This window comes from Artemia franciscana, chromosome 7 (assembly GCF_032884065.1).
Source record: "Artemia franciscana chromosome 7, ASM3288406v1, whole genome shotgun sequence".
Lineage (NCBI taxonomy): Eukaryota > Metazoa > Arthropoda > Branchiopoda > Anostraca > Artemiidae > Artemia > Artemia franciscana.
The window spans coordinates 24,643,819-24,662,226 of NC_088869.1; the positions used below are offsets into that span (position 1 = coordinate 24,643,819).

The 18,408-nt window shown below is 34.8% G+C and overlaps 1 protein-coding gene across 1 annotated transcript in view; it reads left to right on the forward strand.

Annotated features, from left to right (window-relative positions):
- Nucleotides 1-18,408, forward strand: part of LOC136029634 (nephrin-like) — a 225,769-nt gene that overhangs the window by 192,607 nt on the left and 14,754 nt on the right. The window contains exon 11 of the mRNA XM_065708135.1: nucleotides 8,771-8,829. Coding sequence (XP_065564207.1) covers nucleotides 8,771-8,829 — 59 coding nt within the window. The remainder of the gene's footprint in view (nucleotides 1-8,770; nucleotides 8,830-18,408) is intronic.

Below are 18,408 nucleotides of genomic sequence, written 5' to 3' on the forward strand. Positions count from 1 at the left end.
AAATTCAGCAGTATTTAAGTTTTAATTATAAGAATATTTAACGCAGTATTACAGAATTCAAGAACAGTTAGTGAACTTTTCAAGTCAATGGACTGGTAACTTGCTTTGCTTTGACCTTTGTTCAACGCAGTATTACAAAATTCAAGCTCAGTTAGTGAACTTTTTAAGTCAAGGGATCAGTAGCTTGTTTTGACCCTGAAGTAATTATTTTGTTTAGAATATATATAGTTTCTTTTAATTTTTATACGTTAGTAACTCTACTCATGATGATGACTGACTGTGTCCATCGAAATATCTAGAGCCTTTGTATATATTTTTGTTTCACTGTCTAATAAAAGAACATGTCACTATTTACCCTGGGCTCTTGGTGGGGGGTTATGGTGACCTCGAAGTTTTGTCATCTGATTGTTGGACTATTTCAAACAAAATGACTTTCTAAAAATTTTGAGATAGCCAATTTTGTGAGAAAAATTTCTAAATCTTGGGGGGAATAGATACCCTCTGATCATTTTTGATGACTCTGAAAAAGAACTGCAACTTTCAAATTTGCAATCAAATGAGCCACCTCTGAAGTTGCCCTATAAGTTTTTGTCATCTGATCGTTGGACTATTTAAAATAAAATGACTATCTCAAAATTTTTTTCGGAGGCATTTTGGAAAAGAGGATGTGTGTGTTTGTGCGGAGGGGGGGGGTCAGATGCCATCTGATCGCTTTTTATAACTCTTAAAAAGGTAACTAGAACTTTAAATTTCCAATCAAATGAGCCATCTCTGAAGTTTATACCACCACCCCTTGCATAAAACCTTATATGCCCTGGGGCATACCTTACAACACTTACCCCCAGGCTTTGGGGGGGGGGGGTTCATACCTGGAGTTTCTGTCATTTTATCTTTAGACTATTTTGAACAGACTGGATACCTCAAAATTGCAATAGGATCAACTTGTGGAAAAAGAGCTTTGTGGGAGGGGGGCTACTTTTTCTCTGGTCTCTTTTGACGCTTAAAAAGGGGACTAAATATTCTGACTTATAATCTAATGAGCCTCCTCCGAAGTTTATGGGACCATTCCTACCATAAAAGTCTTATATGTCCCGGGCGTAATTCACGATACTTGCCCCCAAGCTCTGGGGAGTTCTGTTATCCCTAGAGTTTTTTATCATCTTTTGGCCCATTTTAAAGGAAAAGGCTATATATGAATTCGATCGATTGAATTTGGGGAAAAGAGGGCATGAAGGGGACTAGTTTCTAGTGGGTCGCTTTCGACTCTTAAAAAGGAAGTTAGAAATTCAATTTCTAATCATTTGAGACCCTTTGAAGTTTATATGACCAGCTCTTCAATAAATACCTTATATTGTCTCTGGGCATAAGCTAAAACCTTTACCCCCGTCTTTGGGCAGTATGTTGAGCCCGAAGTTTTTCTCCTCTTATCGTTCGACTATTTCAAACAAAATGGCTATCTCAAAATTGTGATCGGATGGTTTTAGGGAAAAAGGGTTTTGGGGGAGGAGGTTACATGCCCTCCGATCACTTTTGATGATTCCAATTTCCAATCGAATGAGCTCTCTCAGAAGTTTTTATAACTATCGCTTCCATATGAAGTATCCCTGGGAAATCAATAATAAAATATTGAAGCCTTATGGCCTTAGAGTTGAAGGGGGGAGGGGCACTAGATAAAATTGGATCACTTTTGACTTTTAAAAATGGAACTAGTAATTTCAATTTCTAAAAATTTGAGTCATCTCAGAAGTTAACACATCCTCATCTTCCATTCAAACCTTATGTGCCCCCGAGTTATGAGATACAACCCTTCCTCTGGTATTGAGGGAGGGGTAATGTTCACCCTTAAGTTTTAGTCATCCAATTGTTGGACTATTTCAAACAAGGTTGCGATCTCTGAATTTTGATCGGATGTATTTGGGGAAAAGAGGAAGTTGGGAGTGTAGGTGCCGTTTGATAACTTTTGATGACTCTTAAAAAGGTAATTAGAACTTTCAATTTCCAATCAAATGAGCAACCTCTGAAGTTTATATGACCGCCCCTTATATAAAACCTAATATGCACCGGGGGCATAATTTAAAACACTTGCCTGTGACTCTGGGGGTTTTGTGGACCTTGAAGTTGTTGTTATTTCATCTTTAAACTATTTTGAACAAAATGGCTATATCAAAATTTTGAGTGGACACATTTGGGAAAAAAGTCTTGGGAGGCTGTTTGCTCTCCAATACCTTTCAGGCTGGGAAGGGGTTTTTGACTCTCTTGACTCACTTGTGACTCTTAGAGTCACTCTTAGAGTCTAATTCTTAGATATTAAAAGTCTGCTATTTTAAAGGGTGCACCTGATCAGTCCTTGGTAGGATAGGGGGTAAGGATATTAAAACTCTAATAAAACTATTTTGTTAATCTAATACAAGGCTGGCCGATATAATTAATAAAAAACTGGCTAACTGCAACAGTTATGGTGTATGGTGTACGTGCCTGAATGGTCGGACTTATGTAAGAGAATGGTTGAATTTCTTGACATTCATGTCAATAAAAATTACCTTAATGAAGCCCAATTGGATTTGGTAGGCATTAGCAGCTACGATGGTTTCTCCATCTTCAGAGGGCTCAGGCCGATAGTTAAAGGGAAGAGAAGTATTTGTTAGAAGCAGTTTTAAATGTGTAACATTAGAAATGATTTTAAATTTAAAAAAAAAACTTCCATTTGCTTCCAATTTGATATCATTATAAGAAAATAAAACAGCCAGAACATTTTTTTAAGCTAAAATCCTTATTGGTGTAGTATAACCACTCAAACAGTTCGTTTAGATATTAAAAGCAGACTTTTAATATCTAAGAAAATTAGAACTTTCAATATCTAATCATTTGAGCCACCTCTGAAGTTTATACGACCACCCCTTACATAAAACCTTATTTGCCCCTGGGCAAAACTTACAGTACTTGCACCCGAGCTCTGAAGGGTTTTTTCAACCCAAGAGTTTTTGTTATTAGATCTATAAACTATTTTGGATAAAATGCTATCTCAAAATGTTTAGCGGATGCATTTGAGAAAAAAAATCTGGGGGAGGAGCCTGTCACCCTCAACCTTTTGACTCTTAAAAAAGGTACTATAAACTTCAATTTTCAGTTGATTGAGCCTCCTTCGAAGTTTATACAACCATCCCTTCCATAAAAACTGATATACTACCGGGCCAGGAAATTTACAACACTTGCTCCCGGGTTCAGGGGGACTGTCCAGGCTATATATTTGGGGAAAAGAGTTTTTGTCTGTTATTTTGACACCGAAATTTTTGTTACCTCTATTTCAAACACACTTTCTTTTTCAAAATTTTTCAAAATATACGTTTGGAAGTTTTTTTATATGGTCTTTAGTTCATTTTGAACAAAAATGCAGAATAAAAATTCCATCGGACTTATTTGAAAAAAAGAGGGTTTGGGGGATGGGGCTAGTTGTCATCGAATGACTTTTGACTCTTATAAAGGGAATTGGAACTTTCAATTTCTAATCATGTGAGTCCCCTCTGAAGTTTAAACATAGCTCCTCTAAAGTTTATAAGAACCTTATTTACTCCTGGGGTATAAGTTACAACCCTTACCCAGGTTTTGGGGGGGGGGATAAGTTGACCCCGAAGTTTTTGTTATCTAAGCGTTGGGCTATTTCAAATAAACTGCCTATCTGAAAATTTTGATCGGAAACATTTGGGGAAAAGAGGGTGTGTGTTATGTTAACCCCAAAGTTTTTGTTATCTGACCGGTGGACTACTTCAAACAAACTGGCTATGTCAATTTTTTTATTGCATAAACTTGGGGAAAAGATGGTGTTTATGAGGGAAGGAGTGCAGTCCGATCACTTTTGACTCATAAAAGGGTAACAAGAACTTTCAACAAGAACTTCTCAATCAAATAAACCCCCTCTGAAGTTTTTACGACAACGCCTTATATAAGAACCTTATATTGCCCGGGGCATAACTTACAGTATTTGCCCCTGGGCTTTAAGGGGTTGTGCCGACTCAGAAGTTTTTGTTAATAGGTCTTTAAACTATTTTGAAAAAATGGCTATCTCAAAATTTAAAGCGGATGCGTTTGGGAAAAAAGGGCCTTTGGAGGTGGAGTGGCTTGTTGCCCTCAAACTTTTTACACTAAAAAAGATTAGTAGAAATTCTGATCTATAATCGAATGAGCCCCCTCCGAAGTTTATATGACCATCCCTACCATAAAACCTTATATGCTACCGTTCTGGGGTTCTGGGGTGATGTGTTATCCCTGAAGCTTTTTTGTATGATCTTTGGTCTATCAAACAGTTCGTGGTAACGAACTGTAGTAAGGAGCGACCCGGCTCAATAGTAACCAAAACTCTAAAAAATAGGATTTTGGTACCAATAGCTACATCAAAAGAATCTAATTTTAATGCTGATTTTAAATATATAAGTTTCATCAAGTTTAGTCTTACCCATCAAAAGTTACGAGCCTGAGAAAATTTGCGTTATTTTAGAAAATAGGGGGAAACACCCCCGAAAATCAGTAGAACCTTAACGAAAATCACACCATCAGATTCAGCGTATCAGAGAACCATACTATAGAAGTTTCAAGCTCCTATCTACAAAAATGTGGAATTTTATATTTTTTGCCAGAAGGCAGATCACGGATGCGTGTTTATTTGTTTGTTTTTTTGTTTTGTTTTCCCCAGGGGTGATCGTATCGACCCAGTTGTCCTAGAATAGTCCGAGAGGGCTCATTCTAACGGAAATTAAAAGTTCTAGTGCCCTTTTTAAGTGACCAAAAAAATTGGAGGGCACCTAGGCACCCTCCGACGCTAATTATTTTACCAAAGTTAACGGATCAAAATTCCGAGATAGCCATTTTATTCAACGTAGTCGAAAAACCTTATAACTATGTCTTTGGTTACTCCCCCACAGTCCCCGTGGGAGGGGTTACAAGTTCAAAACTTCGACCAGTGCTTACATATAGTAATGGTTATTGGGAAGTGTACAGGCGTTTTCAGGATGATTTTTGGTTGGAGGCAGGGGTTGAGAAGAGGGGGATATGCTGGGGGAACTTTCCATCGAGGAATTTGTCATGGGGGAAGAAAATGTCCATGAAGGGAGCGCAGGATTAGTAGCATTACTTGAAAAAATGAAAAAATAAATATGAAAAAGTTTTTTTTCAACTGGAAGTAAGCAGCAGCATTAAAACTTAAAACGAACAGAAATTATTACCCATATGAGGGGCTCACCTCCTCCTAATACCTCGCTCTTTACGCTAAAGTATTTTTAGTAATTTCAACTATTTACTCTGCGGCTTTTGTGATTCAGGGGTCATTCTTAATGAATTGGGACAAAATTTAAGCTTTAGTGTAAAGAGCGAGGTACTGACGAGGGGGCGAACCCCCTCATATATGTAATAAAAACATGAGAATACAAAAGTTCTTTACGTAAGCTAATTTATAAGTTACGTATATCTTTTACTTATAAAAAGATTCGTAAAAAATATAAAAGTTCTAGTTGCCTTTTTAATTAACCGAAAATCGGAGGGCAACTAGGCTTCCTCTCCCGCTCTTTTTTTCTCAAAATCATTCGATCAAAATTATGAGAAAGCCATTTAGCCAAAAAAAAAAAATATACAAATTTCGTTTTAATTATTCCTCTGCGGAGAGCCAAAATCAAAACATGCATTGATTCAAAAACGTTCAGAAATTAAATAAAAAAAACAAGTTTTTTAAATGAAAGTAAGGAGCGACATTAAAACTTAAAACGAACAGAAATTACTCCGTATATGAAAGGGGCTTTTCCTTCTCAACGCCCCGCTCTTTACGCTAAAGTTTTTTACTGTTTTAGAATGTAGAGTTAAGAGAAAAAGTCAAACTTTAGCGTAAAGAGCGGGGCGTTGAGAAGGAAAAGCCCCTTTCATATACGGAGTAATTTCTGTTCGTTTTAAGTTTTAATGTCGCTCCTTACTTTCATTTAAAAAACTTGTTTTTTTATTTAATTTTTGATAAGAAGGACTACTCTATTCTAAAAACTTATATTAAATACTCTTTCAAATAGATTTGGGGGAAAGAGGGTGTGTGTTATGTTGATCCCAAAGTTTTTGTTATCTAATCGTTGCACTATTTCAAACAAACCTGCTATCTCAAAATTTATATGGGATATATTTGGGGAAAAGCAGTTTTTGTGGGGGGGGGGGGGTAGGAGCCCTATGATCACTGTTATCTCATAAAAGGTAACTAAAACTTTTAATTTTCAATTAAACAAGCCATCTTTGAAATTTATATGACCACCCTTTAAATAAAAACCTTATTTCCCTTGGCATAACTTAAAACACTAGCCCTTGGGCTCTGGGGGTTTTTATTGTCCCTCTGCTTATGATATCTGATCTTTAAACTATTTTTAACGAAATGGTTATGCCAAAATTTTTATCTGATGGGTCCGGAGAAAAAGGGTGTGGGGGCCTAATTGCCCTCTGCTTTCTTTTCACTCTTAAAAAGTGAGCTAGAACTTTCAGTTTCCAATCAAATAAGACCGTACACACCCCCGCGACATAACCTACAGTGGCCGCCCCAGGGCCCAAGGGAGTTGTGTCAACCTCGCAGTATTTGTCATCTGACTTTGTACCTCTGATAACTTTTGACTCCTAAAAAGGGCCCTATAAGTTTCAATTTACAATCGAATGACCCCCCTCCGAAGTTTTTACAGCCATCCCTTCCATAAAACCGCATATGCACCCGGGAAACAATTTACAACACTTGCCTCCGGTGACAGCCCTCCTCCTATGCAGAATAATTTATATTTTTATATTTAATGCTGCACTTTATGTCAATGATTCTAAACCAATCGGAAATGTCAAAATTTTCCCAACAACCTTTTGACCTTGTTTAATTTTTTATTTGTGTCATAAAATCGTAGAAATCATCACTTTCCTCTGGCATTATTTGTATTTTTACTGAAAAAGCATGCTAGAACTGACTATTTCACTTGATCAAGCTCTATTCCGATATTCAATTAAAAGTAATTTGATATACTCAATCCTAGAAGAAGAAAAAACAAACACACAAACAAATATTCATTTACCTGTTATTAAGCTTGTACAATTGGACTACAAATTCTACAATTGGGTTATTGGACTTGCTAAAAATGATGCTATTGTCTTATAGATTGTATCTCTTTTAAGGGGTGTTCCCCCGTTTCCCAAAATTAAGAAATCATCCTAGGCTCGTGACTTTAGTAGTTGGTTTTAACTATATATTGATTGTTATAGATTTAAACTAAGCGTAAAAATACGAATCTTCGGTATTTTTTTTTCAAGATTCCTTTTTCTAAGTTACGATTAGTGAAGACACTGCATGTAAAGCGAAATTCTTATTTTAACTCGTAAAATATATAAGAAATGATGTGCCTAGCCTAGTAGTTAACTTATATATGTGACAGGCTTACTTTTTACCCATAAATATGGACAAATCAAGCATCTTTTGTTTTCTTAGTAAAACCGACTTTCTATTTTTAAAGTTTTAAGTTTTCCTGAGATCAGGATTCAAGCGATCTTAGTGGTTATATTATCAACTTTAAGAAAAAGTAATAATGAGAGAGTTTGCTATGGGAAAAGTTTTACAGTTGTTCCATCATTTGGATGCCTTTGAAGCGGAACTTTCAAACCAACCCATCTCAGTCATTTTCTTATAAATTCTACCTTTCTGTTGGATTATACACCCTCATGCAAACTTTTGGAAAAATTTGCCAGTTGTAGTATTACTCAATTTTGAGTTTTGGTAAAGTTGACAATAAGAAACAATAACAAATACTTTTGTTATTAAACGAGAAACCTGGTAACAATAAACGTGTTTTTTTTTTTTTTTTGTCTAGCATCGATATAAGACTGAAATAATGCTTCAACAGTTGAACATGAAGGGATGGGGCTTACAAGTTTTCCATAATGTTAAAATAGCCCTATTGATTTTTTCTTTACAAAATTTTGAGGATTTAGGCTCGGAATTGCTTATATTGACGAGCTTAAATAAAAAATTATTCCACTGAATTCTCAAAAATTTTTGATAAAATAAAATACTTCGTGGAAATAAAATACGTTGGTAAATCTTAGCTACCAAGAAATATTTCTCGGGAATATTTGTAAATTTACATGTCATTCATTGTTAGCTGTTTTGAATGTAAGCTATTATTTTTTCTCTAATTTTGTAGTACCACACCCAAGGAGCCATTATGACTGTTATGAACGGCTTTAATTCCGAGATATGTTCTTTTTCTTTTTTGTGTTTGAACTCTCCTTAGAAATCAACTATAAAAACTTTTGACTAAAAAAATTCTTACTCTCAAAACAAACTATAATGTTTTGAACATTGAGCACTTTCAAGATTCATCAATGCTTCTGTTTGTCACCTCCATTTACCACGTGAAAAACACAGTTGTTTGTCTAAATTTACTTTTACATTTTGCTGTGCCTTTCCAAGTTTGGAATTAAGTTTTTATACAATAAGAACTTCAAACGTTATTAAACTAGCAGAAATTGTTCCACACAAACAGAGAGCTTCTACCAACTTCAACTTACTTTGTTGAGTTTGAGTGCTAGAGCATATTTTATACTTGTTTCAAAAACCTGTCACATGGAACAACTGAAAAACATGTTGTGATTCAATATAGTTGGGTATCTTTAACTATGTAATGTTGACAGGAAAATGAGTCCATCCTTAGTTATTATTTGATTGTACCCTCTTTACAAGTATTAAAACGAAAATTGTGCTTAATTTTTTATTTAATTTCAGGTATCCCTAATTCTCCGTCAGGTTGTCTTCTTCTTAATCCAGCGAATAAAATCCTAAAGGTAAAGCATTTTCATATTTGTAGGAATAACCCAGACCCGGTAATTTTATTGAGAAAGACAGGCAAGGGCTTTGAAAAGAAATCACTGAATAAGAGGAAAAGAGATGTCCAGAGGGCAGGCACTTGTTTTTCTTAGTTTCCCAATTCTAATTTCGAAATCCAAAGGAGAAATATGGGATAAAGAACGAGGAAAATCGTTACTTGGTATTTACGAGACAATCCCGTATGGCTTTGGACGATTGAAGCAAGGAACCGGTTAATGTTCTAAAATCTAAATACTAGTTTTTTTTTTACTTATATTTAAATAATTCATTGACTTGTTTTGTACCAGGATCGATCAGATTTACGAATTTCTTCTTTTTTCTTAGTGTTTTATAAACTTATTAGCTTCATCCAATTTTCAATTTCTGAAAAGCTTTAATTTATTTGTAATTAGTGTCTTTATGGGCTGAATGATGTGGGCCTCATTACTGGAGCAGTTTTTAAATTATTTTTGTGGGAACAAATTAAATATTAACCATTTAATTTTCCGTTTTTGTGAAAAGTATCAATTTTCTTTAATATTTTGTTAAATGTAAATATCAGACCATTCCTTGGTATTCAGCCATGTGCCAAAAGAAAGAAGACCAGGGTTGTGAATATCAATTTGTAATTAAGATAGAATGCTGAAAGTTTGAAGAAAGAGATGAAATTTGGAAAGGTAATAATTTCCACCTAATGGGGGAAAAGCTGATGGGGGACTCTACAAATTATTCGTATTAAGACTTAATACAGAAAGATTCATAATATTAAACAGTTCGTGAAAACGAACTGTAAGCAAGGAGCGACCCAGCTCAATAACCAAAACTCTTAAAAAAAAATTTTGATATCAATAGATACATCTAAAGAATCAGATTTTTATGCTTACCCTTATCATGATTAACCTTACTCATCACAAGTTGCAAGGCTGAGAATGCCTTATTTTCAAAATAAGGGGTAAAAACCCTAAAAGAAATTGAATTTAATGAAAATGACGCCATCAGATTCAGCGCATCAGAAAACCCTATCGTAGAGGTTTCATGTTCCTATCTGCTAAAATGTAGAATTTTGTATTTTTTTTGCCAGAAAAAAGATTACGGATGCGTTTTTATTTGTTGTTTTTTCTTTTATTCCAAGGTGTGATTGTATTGACTCAGTGGTACTAGATGTAACGAGAGGGCTCATTCAAACGGATTTTAAAAGTTTTAGTACCATTTCAAGTGAACAAAAAGTTATGCCCCCTACCAGGCTCATTTTTCCTGAAGTCACTCGATCAAAAACTTGAAACAGCTATTTTGTTCAGCATAGTCGAAAAATCTAATAACCGTGTCTTTGAGGATGATTTAGTCACCACAGTCCCCGAGGAATGGGCTTCAAATTTTGAACTTTGCCCATTGTTTACATATAGTATTGGTTATTGGGAATTATACTGACATTTTCAGGGGTATTTTTTCTGGTGAAAAGAGAACTTTTCTAGTGGGTTACGTGGGATTATTTTTCCATTGAGTAATTTTTCATTGGGGAAGGGAATTTTCCATGAAGGGGGCACCAGATTTCCCAGCATTATTTAAAAATGATCAGAAATTTAAAAAAAAACAAGTTTTTTCAGCTGAAAATAAAGAGCAACATTAAAACTTAAACGAACAGAAATTATTACGTATATGAGCGGATTCTCCCTTCATCAATACCTCACTCTTTACGCTAAAGTTTTATTAGAACTTTCAAATGAGCTATTTATTCTAATTAAACCCTTTGTGATTCAGGGGATCATTCTTAAATAATTGGAACAATATTTGAACTTTAGCGTAAAGAGCGAATAGTTGAGGAGAGGGAAAACACTTCATATACGTAATAATTTCTGTTCGTTTAAGTTTTAATGTTACTCCTTACTTTCGGTTGAAAAACCTTGTTTTTATTTTAATTTAATAACATCAAGAGAGGTAGTCCCTTCGTTGTTGGTATTTTAATTATTTGCTCAACTTTAAGAGAAGAGCAAATGTAATCCATCATAAAATCATTTACGCCATCAACAAAAAAAAAAGAAGAAAAAAAAACTAGTCTTGTGACATTTACAAATAACACAGTCAGTGCTTGTGTGCAATTACTGGATATATCTACATTTTTCTTAAAGCGTTTTTTATTTTAGAGTAATAGAAGAAGGCTATTGCATTATTATTAAAAGGACAGGGGAGTACATTTGGCCTTACACTTAGCCAAAGGAGTTCATCATACTCGGATAAACTAGGGACTGAATTGTTTGTTGTTTTTTTTAAATATAAAGGCACTCTTAACAAAAAATAAAAAAAACAGGACATCACCACCTTTTTTGAAATGGGTGATGTGGACGACAGAATTTAATAAACTGTAACTAATTGGACAAAACGAGTGATTCTGGATCAAGTTATTGTGCTTGATTCACTTGATTTTCATACAATTAAGTATAGTAATGTATTATTAAGCATAAGCTATTATGAAGGAGGGTCGGTGGGTCACTATCTTAGCAGGATTGGGAGGGGGTACAGATGCATAAGACGGTGCATTTTAATGCCTAAATATTCAATCTTTCCATGAGTTTTAAGATAAATATATATAAAAGGGTATGGGGGGAGGGTAAAAACTAATGTCTTATCCCCTTTGATTCTCAAGAATATTTTGGGTATACACCTTTTTATAGGTGCTAGGAGGGATGGGGTGTGATAGTGCCCTTTCCATTGCAGTAGTTTTTTTATTTAGTATAAAACACGTCATTCAGAAGTCTACCGGAACAGAAGTGAAAAGGCGAGGCGGGCACCATGAGTCTTGCCAGAAAACTTATTGAGGAGAGGGTGGAAAACGATACAAAGAGCTTTGTTTCAGCCATTTTAGATGGTGCTATTTCTCTTTTCCTATTTGTATACAACGTTTCAATATATTTAAAAATGTGTATAGAATGTATTTAGATATCAGACAGTCCTATTATAAAGGTTGTGATGACTTCAGCTGCATAGAAGATCGAAAGTAACCCAGAATTTCCACCCATGTGATCAATAATACCCCTCTTCGTCTACCTGAAAATATAAAGTACAAATATGATTAAGACAAAACTTCTGTTAATTCGACAGTTCTACTGTTAATCAAAACTTCCGACTAAACATTCAAATTTTACCCAAAAGTTTAATTACTTTTCAAGATTTAATTTCTTAAGGGGAAAGACTGAAAAAGTGCGGCGATACCAATCAATGTACAATTATGGATATGTGCAGTTTAACAGCAAGATATGGGAGCTACGGGCCCCATACCCCTCAATATATTTTGATTAGGCATAGACATGATTTGAAAACGATTAGAAATTAAATATTTAAAAAAAATGATTTTTTCCAACTGAAAATAAGGAGCAATATTAAAACTTAAAACAAACACAAATTATTCCATGTACGTCGTGGGCTGCCTCTCTCTCGACAATTTGCTCCTTATGCTTACGTTCTGACACGTACTCAGGGGGGGGCCTTCGGCCCCCCTTAAATTTTGTAAAATTTTTAATTTCCCCATGGTTTCTTGGGATTTCTGGCAAAAGTAGGACATTTATTAAGAAACTAGATACATGTGTGAAGCCTTTTTTAGGGATTTTACAGCATGCAATTATCCGGTCAAGTCACTGCCCAATTATTAACCCATTTACTGTCTAACTTTTTACCCTCTTTGAAGTAATTAGCTATTTTACTGGTTTTTTTTTCGTAAAGAGAGTTTGCTTTCCACAACAAAATAGAAATATCCTTGATATTAGGGCGTTTATCCCCCTTTTTCAGGATAGAGTACAGCTTTTAATCAGAGGTGCCATTTCGACCATATCTTGGGGTAGGCATAAACTCCATCTTGTGCCCCCCCCCCCCCGACTCACTTCGTGTCGTGTAATCATCTAGGAAATGGGAATTTGACAGAACTCGAGAATTTTATTATGTATCTTACCTACTTTCAAAGTTTACAATACTTAAGAGCAAATAGCGTAATTACCCCAAGGGTCGTCAAGTAATTACGCTCTTTGGTTAATAGGCGTGCAGTACCTTCAAATCAATCGGACAGAATGGATTATGTTGGACAAAATGGATTATTATGGCCGGCAAAGGGCCCTTTGTGGTGGAAGCTTGGGCCCCCTGGAAAATCTGGGGTGGGCATTTGCCCACCCCTGACCCCCCCCCCCCAAATGGCACCTCTGCTTTTAATGGATCAATTTTGGAAAATATAATTTTTCATTAAAAGCGACGTTTTCGCAATAGAAGAACTACCCTCCCCCACAGCACCCATATTGCACTGTTAACCTAAAATTTCCCTTTCAGTGGGATATAATAGATTAATCACTGGTTCTAAATCGTTATGAACATAACCTGAGCCTAAAACGCACTTTTGATGTCTTCTTCCCCCCATCCGCTACAATACTATAGATTAAAGTTAATCTGTATTTTCCGATTTGCGTGCTTTTTGCATTTATTTAGTTACTAAATAAGAAATTTGCTACTTTATATCTGCTGTTTCGAAGGTTTTTGGCCCCCTCCCCCGAAAAAAATTCCTGCGTACGTGCCTACTTACGTTTGACAATTTCTTAGGAATTATTTGTCAACTGCTGGAATAAAAGAGGCGTTTTACTGGAATAAGAAGCAATTTAAAAAATATGAGAAAATTTAGCACAAAAATTGAGGTACTGAGGAGGGGACAGCCCGCCTCACGTACAGAATCATTTCTGTTATTTTTCAGTTTTCATGTTGTTCCTTACTTTCAGTTGAAAAAACATATTTTTTTTATTAAATTGAACTGCAGAGATAATAGAAAATCAGAGCGTGGGAGCAATGTTTTTTATTTTAGACGCCGATTTAGAATCTAAAAAATTCTCCCTTGTCTCTGGGAAGGGGGGAATAGGATAAAAGTTTCTGTACCCAAAAATTGTTAGTAATAGCATTAAATTCCTATATATTTTTTCCTGATTTTCAACTTGCAACTCGTTGCAAGTCATTAACGGGGCACCTTTTAGCAGGGTCACAAAATTATTTAAACAATAAGCCTTAAAATTATTTATTTACAAGCCTTAAATATGTATTTATGACTACTAGGAGTTTATAAGCGAGAATCAAAATGTGTCAAAACTGAAAATGATAGCGATGGTGATTGGATTTGGCATTTCGACATAGATAAGATAAGGTCATCAATGCCTACCATACCTTTGTTAAAAAAAAAACAAAGATTCGTTGAATGTATTTCATAATGACGAAATACAAGCCGATGTAAAACGAACCACAAAAATTGAAAATGATAGCGATGATTATTAGGTTTTGGATTTTGACATGTATAAGGTCATCACTACCTACCATACGTTTGGAAATCAAAAACCTGGACTAGATAAAATCGTTGAAAGAAAAAGAAGTTTTTGTTCACCACCGGAACAATTAAAAGAAACGAAGATTCTGGGCCATGTCTTTCATACAGCATGTGAGCAAGTCAAAAATGAAAAGTAAAGACTAAACCTGTTAGAAGACATGCGATACCAAACATGTCGGCGAGTTAGTTTGATTGCCAGATGGATAAATGAAAATTCTCTATAAAAATCAAACCATTTTAACTATGCATGAGTAATGGATGTTCACCTGCTTACCTATTAAAATGCTTTTCAAATTCTATACCATTACATCTTAAGAAGTAACTGTTTATCTTGAAAGTCTAATTTTTATTGAGTCATAAAGGAATTTTCTGCTCGTTTACCTCCTTCCTCCTTTTATCAACATAAAGTATCTAAAATACGTTCTTGTGTAATAGATCTCTTTACATGTTTAGTTTTCGATCTTGTACCTAAATTATCTTTCTTAGATCTTCTAAGAAAGAGCATATAAGGATATTTCCTTCATATTTGTAATTGCAAAGGCAAAATCGGGAAAAAACACATTTAAAAGCTGAGATGAAGACAAACCTAGAGTATTTAATTTGTTTAAAAACTCTTTGGTTATTTTTTCCAGAATTTTGTAATCCACTATTTTTTTTTTTTTTTTTTTTTTTTTTTTTTTTTTTTTTTTTTTTTTTTACTACATATGGGTGAAAGAGATTAAGGGAATCTTATTTTCAATTGAAATTACTGAAGAACGCAATCATTCCGTGATTTTCACAGGGCAGTCGATAGATAGGGGAAGTAAAAAAACATGTTTTTATTCTTACCCTTCAATTTACGTAGTAAGAAAATAGAAACTAGATTCTTATATTATATAAAATTAGCTGATTTTACTCAAACAAGAACAAAATTTTTTCATAATTTTTGAGTAGTCAAATGTTGTTTATTCTTCTTTTTTTTTCATTGTAGACTCAATGCTGTAATTTACCTTAAAACTTAGTTTGACGGAAATACCAAGCACTTGACGAAAAATACACTTAAATAGTATCTACAAATTTTTCTAAAAAAAGTATTTTCTATTTTCAATTATCCAAATAATTACTTAATCAAATACCCAAACACTTCATAATAATTATTCCCTTCTTTATTTTGAATGTAATTTGAGAAAATTTTGTCAATATCTAACTTGCATTACAAAGTAAAAGATGAATATCAAGCTTATTATTGAAAACAATTGTTTCTTCGAATTTGCTTTCGGTAAGAGCACAATTTCACATGTTTCCCCACACAACGGGTTTCTTTTCGCAATGAAAATATTTTCTCCTTTTGAGAAAAAGTTTTCCACCACTGCAGACGATGATAAAGCTGTGCTATGTGTGAAGAAAGGGTCTTACATAGAGGGGTAAAATTTCCGATATTGAAAAAATTCAGAAGCTTTACTTTAACAGCTAAGTCACTGTCAAGATCTTTCTCAATGTGCCCGACGCCAAGAAATAAAGTCATCTGAGAAAGCAGCAAAGTAATTTCAGTGTGTATCGCTATGACCTATCAAACTAAGTTCATTACGAATTGATCTGGGCAAAAGAACTTTATCACTGGTCTCACGATTTCATAGTACAGGGTTTCTTTCATCTCGTCATGATAAAATGAACTCTACTGCTGCTGGAATCCAGCTGGTTTTCAATAATAGGTGGGTCACACTCGCTACAGCAAGTTCGCAGATCTCTTTATCCGTTGTATTCGTAGTTTAAACAAATTAAATCCTTGCCTAAATCTCTGTCAAAAGAATTGATGCAATGTAGCTTGAATATTTTAACTCACTGGTGAAATTTAAACTTTCATTTTCCCCCTCACTGTCAGCAAAGCCGGCAGGAGTGTATTTATGCTGCCGTAGTTTTTATCCTGCAAAATTTTGACCTTTTTTACAAAAGGAGCCAACAAGTTAGTTTGCGAGATGCTCAATTTCACCTGGCTTCAGAATTGTCAACGGTTTGAAAGGTTCCTCATCTTCTAGCCTAGACCGTATTTCTACTAAGGTTGTCATGTTCATTCTTCCTGTCATCGTTTCTGCTCCTACGAGACTCGTCAATATGTCTTTTGAAAATGGTGTCTTCGCAAGTATTTCAAAGCGTGCTCGTGTCATTATTCTTTTTAAAGGTGGTTCACAGATTAACCCTGCTGGCTATCGTCCTAAATCTCTCTTATCAGCGTTTGCTAAAATTTTGAAAAAGCTATGCTTTCTAAACTTCTTGATTTTCTTAACTCTAAAAATTTCTCCCATGATTCTCTGTTTGATTCAGGCAAAGTACTCAACTGAGCATGCGTGTAGAGCTATACACATGCATTTCTCGACTCTGGTCTGACACCTGCTGCTCTTTTTCTATTTGTACAAAAAGCATTTGGTTCAATAACACACAAGTTTCTTCTTTGGAAACTATCCCGTATTCTAATACCAGAGAGTATTTATTTTTGGTATCTATCATTTTTATCCGGTAGATTTGTCTCGGTTGATCCTCTCTTTTCCAAGCCATCGGAAATAAAGTTTGGCGTTCCACAAGAATCTGTGTTTGGGCCGATACTCTTTTTAATTTATGTTAATGACCTCATCAATGCGATTAAGAATCTAAAACTTACCACTTGCTGTTGTTTTTGTCACCCTGCATCTGTCACTAATTATTACAAGAGTTTTTTCTTCTTCGATACACTTATAGCTTTTGCGGATGACAGTACTCTTGGCAAAGTCGATAGAACTGAGTCAGATCTCCGTTCAATAACTATTTGTCCTTTTTAGAAGAGATATTCAGTGATTTGATGTTAGTTATCTTACCTTAAATGTTCGAAAGTCATGTTTTCTTATTTTTCATGAGCTTCAAGGGCTTGTGCTGGCTTAAAGTAAACACATGCATGGAGGGACTTCCCTAATAGACAAAAGGATTGATGCGCTCAATTCCAAGGTATCTTGCTTTACAAAAATCTTTCCTTCAAGTCTCATATAGACCTCATCAAAATTAAAGTCTCCAGTAACGTCGAGATTCTCAAAAAATTTAAACACATTTTTCCAGGGTTAATTCTTACACTCCTATTCAGACACCTAGTCGAACCTTATGTTTCATAGTGTTTTATTCTTTAGATGTCAACTTTTCCCTAATCACTGAAGCCACTTTTAAAACTATATGACAAAGCAAGGACTCTTATAAAGTCTTATACAGGATACTAACTGTTCCCTACTTAAACCCTTGCTTAAATTTGTATACAGGATATAGTTAGTATACAGGATACTACCTGTTCCCTACTTAAACTCTTTATTTTCTGTCTTGTGGTTCTTTCCGGTTTTTGAGGTTAAATGGCCAGCTTACTGCTGCCCAATGTAATAATATATCTTTTATTTCAGAGCAATCGACTTATTATTTCGGCATTTCCAATAATTTACAGATACCTTACACTCCGTCAAAACGGTTTGACTTTAACCCTCTGATAGCTGGTAACATAATATGGGACACTCTCCCGGAGTCTGCGCGGGGTTTCACTCATTTGGTATCTTCAAAAAGTATAGTAGAGATTTTCTTGCAAATACTTAATTTTTTTCCCTCGGTTCTCCGGTGAGTTAATGTCTCCAGATTGGGTCTGCCGTTTATTTGTGTGGGTGGAATCATGTCTCCCTTGCATAGCTTTAATTTTTTCGGGAGAGGGGATATTGTTTGGTTTGGTGATGTGAGTTTATTATTTTAAAATATTTGACAAATGTATTTGTCGATTTGGAGATGTATTTACCGTCAATCTTGGTATTCACTGATATATTACTTGTTTTGTTTTTTCAATAAATTAAATTCAAATCAATTCAACTTGGGTAACCTAAAACAAATATACAACCTTGGTAACAGTTCTTTAACTTCAATCACTCTTTTGACATCATTATGAATTGAATTCTAATGTAAGTTAATTTCAGTTAAACATGACCAATATTGTGGGCTTAAAGCGTCAAAAACACCATAACACTTACGTGTTTGAGGAAGGCGCCAAAATTAGCTGAGATGTACATTTGAGCATGTTCTTTAATATGGCTCGATTATACAAGCAAAATTTTTTCCTCAGAACGCCGCTAGTGGGATTGAAATCCGAAATGATAGATGGAAACACGAGTTTGTTAAAATGAGAAGACATGGCCGTTCAAATAGGCTAGTATGGTGTAATTGATGGCAGAAGTTCTGAATATGA